Raw genomic sequence first — 6889 nt, forward strand, 5'->3', positions numbered from 1 at the left:
TATACTGTCAGTATCATCCAAATAGTGCGTGCATCCGCGATCCCTTGTTTGTCTGTCCTGAAAGGTTACTGAGAGCAGGCCAATCATTGATGGTCACGAACAGCAACGCCTTTAGGTCAAATTCTTCCTGTCCGTGCTCATCCCACGCACGTACACCTGTTCCATTCCACAGCTGTAATAGTTCTTCAACTAATGGCCTTAGGCAGTGGCGAATCCAGGACAAAAGTGGAGGGTGGGCTCAAAGTTAACGGCGAAAAAATAAAACATTCGTTTGAAGAAAAAACATCATCTCGTAATTCTTTTATTCAAATAAGCTAATATATTTTCAGATTACTATTGGAAACATGTAGTATTTACTGAAAGTTTTGAAAAATAATAAATTTTGAACCAAATTTTCAATCTGCTAGTTAAATAGCCATTATCTCCTAATCCATTTGTCCAAATGTGCTCAAACTTTCCGAGAATACTACTGGAAACATGTCATTTTTACTGAAATTTGTTTAATTTTTTTTGAAAAATATGAAATTTTGAACCAAATTTTGAATCTGCTTAGCTAAAAGCCATTATCTCCTAATCCATTTATCAAAATGTGCTCAAACTTTCCCAGAATACTACTAGAAACATGTAGCTTTGTTTCACATCCAAGATCAAACGCATGGCTTGAACAATATTTTGATTCTTTTTTTGCAAAGCTTGGGATGGATGATTTGTGTAGACATTATGCAAACTTACAATAGACAATATGCAAAGACAATATTAAATTCTGAACCAAATTATCCACTACTTTTGTTGCCAACAATTTGGTACAAGAGAGCTGCTAGCCTGCAGGTTGCAGAGTTGTTCAACTCCTCTTTCCTCCGTTCACCATTCACCGAAGGCAAAGCCAGCAGAACTAGAGGGCGGCCGCCGGCCGGCGAGTACCGTCGGAGCAGGGTGCAGACGCGATGGGTTGGCTGGGTGTGACTCGCTACTGGCATGGAGCTCCAGCCGTCGGATCCCTGGTCAGCTGCTCCGGTGGGCTCTCTTCTCGGCTGGTCCGTCGCCGGCCAATGCTGGTCTGGTCACGGGAGCATGCGGCGTCTCGGTCTTGTGCAGTTGTGCCCGGGAGATAGCTATTGTTCGCTGCAGGCACTCAGCACTTGGGCAGTTCGGTTGTTCATTTTGTTTGTTGTGTTTGGCTGTTGGGCTGAGATGAAGTGTAGTAGTAAAAAAAATTGAGGGTAGGCTAGAGCCTGTTTAAGCCTAGCTACTGGACTCGCCACTGGCCTTAGGTACACATCAATGTCGTTGCCGGGTTGCTTAGGGCCTTGGATGAGCACTGGCATCATAATGAACTTCCGCTTCATGCACAACCAAGGAGGAAGGTTATACAAACATAGAGTCACATGTCATGTGCTATGGTTGCTGCTCTGCTCCCCAAAAGGATTAATGCCATCTGCGCTTAGACCAAACCATATGTTCCTTGGGTCACCTGCAAACTCCTCCTTGTACTTTCTCTCGATTTTTCTCCACTGCGAACCATCAGCAGGTACTCTCAACTTTCTGTCTTTCTTACGGTATTCTCTGTGCCACCGCATCGCCTTCGCATGCTCTTTATTTTGAAACAAACGTTTCAACCGTGGTATTATAGGAGCATACCACATCACCTTGGCAGGAATCTTCTTCCTGGGGAGCTCGCCCTCAACATCATCAGGGTCATCGCGACTGATCTTATAACGCAATGCACCACATACCGGGCAAGCGTTCAAATCCTCGTACGCACCGTGGTAGAGGATGCAGTCATTAGGGCATGCATGTATCTTCTGCACCTCTAACCCTAGAGGGCAAACAGCCTTCTTTGCTTCATACGTACTCTCGGGCAATTCGTTGTCCTTTGGAAGCATACTCTTTATCATTACCAGCAACTTTCCAAATCCCTTGTCAGATACACCATTCTCTGCCTTCCATTACAGCAATTCCAGTGTGGTGCCCAACTTTTTTTTGCCAGCTTCGCAATTCGGGTACAACAATTTCTTGTGATCCTCTAACATGCGCTGCAACTTCTTCCTCTCCAAATCACTTGCACAGTTTCTCTTTGCATCGGCAATGGCCCGACCTAGATCATCAGTGGGCTCATCTGATGCCTCTTCTTCAGCTTGTTCACGCATTGTCGGCTCAGCTTCTTCCTCCATTGTTGTATCATCGTATTCAGGGAACCCATGTCCAGGATAGATGTCGCCGTCCTCTTCTTCTTCATTGTCTTCCATCATAACCCCTCTTTCTCCGTGCTTGGTCCAAACATTATAGTGGGGCATGAAACCGGACTCAAATAGGTGGACGTGAATGGTTCTTGACGTAGAGTAATTGCGACCATTCTTACAGCCAGCACATGGACAAGGCATAAAACCATCCGCCCGCTTGTTTGCCTCAGCGGCAAGCAGAAAATTATGCACGCCATTAATGAACCCGGGAGAGGATCGGTCATCATACATCCATTGTCGGCTCATATCTTCATTATACACAACACCAAATAGACCAAATTAATACAAGTTCATACATAAAGTTCATATACAACACTTAATTAAATGCAACACACAAATAACTCTCTAGCTAAAGAATTTAAATGCAACAACAAATGCCATCAAGATCGCAACTAAGTTAACAATTGATCCTACAGCATAATGATACCAAGCCACACTATGAATGGCATATTTTCTAATCTTTCTAATCTTCAACCTCATTTTCTCCATCTTGATCTTGTGATCATCGACGACATCGGCAACGTGCAACTCCAATTCCATCTTCTCCCCCTCAATTCTTTTCAATTTTTCTTTCAAATACTCGTTTTCTCTTTCAACTAAATTTAACCTCTCGACAATAGGGTCGATTGGAATTTCCAGTTCACATACCTCCTAGATAAAAATATCTATGTCAACTTGATGGGCATAATTTGTCATAAACACGAAATGCAACAACTAGTTTTAAAAGAGAATATACCATATCCGAATCATAACAAGGACGAGGGCGGACGGGGACGGATATCAAAACCATGGCACTATGGATAACAAACAACGTACGTGTAAGACAATTATACGAGTAACTATATATCCAAATCACACAAACATCAATTTGGTAATGTAAAACTTTCATGAACAAGAGCCTCACCACAAGGTGGTGCCGGCGACGGGACGGTGCGGGCTATCGACGGTGGTTACGACGGAGATTTAGAAGGCACTAAGTAAACCACACCTACATATGCAAACTAAGTGTTGTTTTTGACCTCAAATTGCATATAAATCAAATACTAGCAAATATAATTCCTCCCAAATTAATCACTATACAAAGCATTGAAAGAGCTAATCTAGCAATGAGAATTGAAAGGACAAAGTTGCTAACCTTTGTGATCATTTGAATGGATGGGGGCCTTCAAATCTTGACAAATTTTGGGCAAAATTTGTGAGGAGCTCGAGGAAGAGAGGGGAAGAACAGAGGAAAGTGAGGGGAATGGGGAAGAACAGAGTGGCTCGGGTGGACGAAGGGTTTATGTACGTCGACCTTTAGTACCGGTTCGTGGCACGAACCGGTACTAAAGGTGCTGGATGGGCCCCGGACTGACAACATCCTGCCATCATTCTCTTTAGTACCGGTTCGTGCCACGAACCGGTGCTAAAGGTTCGCCACAAACCGGTACTAATGAGAGCGGCCGGCTAGCCGTTGGAACCGGCACTAATGGACACATTAGTGCCGGCTCAAAATCAAACCGGCACTAATGTGTCTCAGATTTGCCCCTTTTTCTACTAGTGTCCATGCGTCACTCGTTCCACCTTCATGAATACAGACGATCCTTCTTTCAAACAAAAAAGAGGATTCACATGATTTAAGGCAGGAAAAACAACTAAGTTCTTGCATACCACACAATATTCCTTATTTCCAGTATAAAATCTTAATTGCACAACGCAGGACTCATCACATAGTGCTAACAATATCCACAATGACCGGCTTACATCCTGAATGTAATTAAAATCTCGCTTTTGCAAGTTTAATTTTGGTAGGTGAATAATTTCATTGCATTTAGTAGGAACTGATGCTGAAATTTCCTTTATATGAATAGCTAATCCTACAACACAACTTTCCGCTAATCCTTTGTAGCTTACCCTAAGTGGTAAAACTAAGATCTTGTTCAAAATTCCAAAATCGACAATGGATGCCAAGAAGACCTGACTGCAGTCACGGTTTCTGTTCAATTGTGCTTGAGAAAAGTTCAAGTGTTGTATGAATGTTACACTTGCCATTTCCAACGATTACCAATAATAATTCACGAAGTGAACTATGTCTAGTTGTAAAATTCTGGGGTTATGTAAAATTTAGAAAACCTGATATTATGCGCCTGTGCTTTCTGGGACTAGGAGTGAGAAGAAGAGCAAGAAGCCATGGAGAAGCTTGGCATGAAGGCCGTTACTGGTGTGAGCCGTGTAACTATCAAGCAGAGCAAGACAGTGAGCATCTTAACCGCTTCAACAATTGTTCCCTGTAGCATAATTATATGCTGGTGGTTGTCGCAATTTCTTAATTTCTTAATATTATTGCAGGCTACGTTTGTCCTCTCCAAGCGAGACGTCTTCAAGAGCTCGCACTTAGAAACCTATGTCATGTTCGGGGTGGTCAAGATGGAGGATATGAACACTCAGCTCATGCAGACACAAGCGGCGGAGCAGTTCAAGGCGCCGGGACCGAACATCGTCATCTCAAAGGGTGAGCCGTCTGTGTCATCAGCCCAACACAATGAGGAGGTCGAAGAGACCTGCGTTGACAAGAAGGATGTCGAGCTCGTGATGGCACAGGCCTCCGTGTCGAGGTCCAGGGCTGTGAAGGCGCTCAAAGCTGCTGATGGTGACATTGTCAGCGCCATCATGAAGTTGACTAACTAGGTGATGATAGGGTGGGGGGTCATGTCATCTTGAATGTTGCGTTGCAGAATTGGAGGCTCTATTGTTTGTTGAAACTAGTACTGGCATGTAGGTTTTAGAGGCGTTTTAGTATCTGAGGACGAGCAAACTGCTTGCTCTTACGCGGAAATCCGAATCGCCTGTGCCAAATTTTGCTACAAATGCATGTCACTCCGTGTTTCAGAAAATATGTCATTGTAGCTAGCTTTAGAATTTTGGTTCCAACTACGGCCATTGTGAGACTTTGAGACAACTTTCAAGTTTGTTTGGCTACATGGATCAAAACAAGGTATGGACGAAGAAAATATGATCAGGCGTCAATGCTTGTGACACAGATGAACAATTGCTTTTTGTTTGTTCGTTTGTTAACTTTTTGGTGTATCAATACTCTATTGCCAATTCAGTTTCTTGGGAAAATTTCCACTTATAAGCGACCAAAATTTTGGCCACTAGTTCCGTTGTGAGGCAAAAAACCCTTGATACAAATTCTGTGGGATATTTCGTGTTTCTGGGTCAGTTTTGATGCGTATGCGTTGCCAAGTTGTAGATTATACTGCCGTGGAAAGAAAGAGCGCGTTGTATATTTTTAATTTGAAATGGAAAGATGGCGTCGTAGATGTTGGTTTTGATCTGACAGCTTAACAAGCCAGATTAGATCTATTAGTCTAACAGAAAAAAAAGAAGGGATAATGATAAGTGAAGGGGTCCATGTACCAACGTACGTGAACCTCGATCAGAACTAACGCGCCTTGATCGGGGGCGCCCAAAAACCAACTCAGGTTTTGGGTCCCCCGTCGCCAGTGCCATATAAAAGGATACGGGAGAGAGCTGGCCACCTGCGCGGTCACAATTCACGTAAGGTTACTCTCCTCCCGATATTCTCACCCCATCCGATCAGGGGGAGCGCTGCAGCGACGGGAAGACCTAAGCCAGCCGCCGCCGCCGTCCCCGGCCAGTCCCGGTGGCGTCCTGAAGGAATCAGGACGTCGAGGAGAACCTCTACTTCGACTACATCACCCCTGCATCACGCCTGCACCGAGCAGGCGATCATGTCCACTCTCGTGACATGCAAAGAAATCCTAAACCCTTCTCTGTTCATGTTAATTAGGTGTTCTAGTTGCAATCAATTTCTACTAATGGCATCCTATAGATGCATAATTACTCCAACAATGGTATCAGTCGCCAATCTTGATTGCAATAGATCCCTTTATTGTTGATCAGTAGATCACTATCATGTTTAGATCAATGACATGTTTAGGATTCATGATCAAGATTGAAAGTTTCAGCCCCTGGTTAGTCCAAATATGCATGCTACTGCCTTGTTGCCCTCTGTAAATCATCATGTTTTAAACTAATTTGCTACGGATCAGTACTGCCACCTACGTTCATCTTTTTTAATTAATCTAAGTTAAGATCTTATGCTCACCTTCATGTTAAGTTGATTAAAATTGATCATGCTTAAGTACTGTTTCTGTATGCATTAGCAAAATATTAGGCAGAGGGACACACGCAAGTCAACTGTAGCACCCCCTCATGTTTAAGAACCCTAGAATTCATCCCCAATTCGCAAGAACCCTAATTCTGCAATTAGGACTATTTTTTCCCCAAATCAAGTACTAATGCACACGAATTGGAGGAGAATGAGGAGAATCCTCACCAAATGCGCCGCGTAGCCGCCTTTTCCCTTCGGGGCCCGCACAGCGCCCACCGCTGCGCGAGGGCGGAGACGCCGCGACGCCGTCGTGCCCTGGCCGACGCGCGGAATGCACCTGCGCCTTGCCGCCGCACTTACGGACGCACGCGTGTACGGGCCGTCACCCTGCACGTCGCCGTCGACCCCTTCATGACGCGGTGGCCGGCGCCCCATCTTCCCTCCCCTGATGCGCCATGAGCACGGACGCTGGAGCCACGCTCGACGGAGAAGCGCGCGGGAATGACTCCTCTGCACGCTCCTCCGGCGAGCG

General features: G+C 44.7%; 1 protein-coding gene across 1 annotated transcript; it reads left to right on the forward strand.

The window, feature by feature from the left end:
• Positions 1–975: 975 nt before the first annotated feature.
• LOC119280052 (nascent polypeptide-associated complex subunit alpha-like protein 1) lies at positions 976–4907 on the forward strand. Its single transcript, XM_037561049.1, has 3 exons — positions 976–1201; positions 4396–4475; positions 4569–4907. Exons 1-3 carry the CDS (start codon positions 976–978, stop codon positions 4905–4907), a joined length of 645 nt encoding a protein of 214 aa, XP_037416946.1.
• The last annotated feature ends 1982 nt before the right edge of the window (positions 4908–6889 follow it).

This window comes from Triticum dicoccoides, chromosome 3B (assembly GCF_002162155.2).
Source record: "Triticum dicoccoides isolate Atlit2015 ecotype Zavitan chromosome 3B, WEW_v2.0, whole genome shotgun sequence".
Taxonomy (NCBI): Eukaryota; Viridiplantae; Streptophyta; class Magnoliopsida; order Poales; family Poaceae; genus Triticum; species Triticum dicoccoides.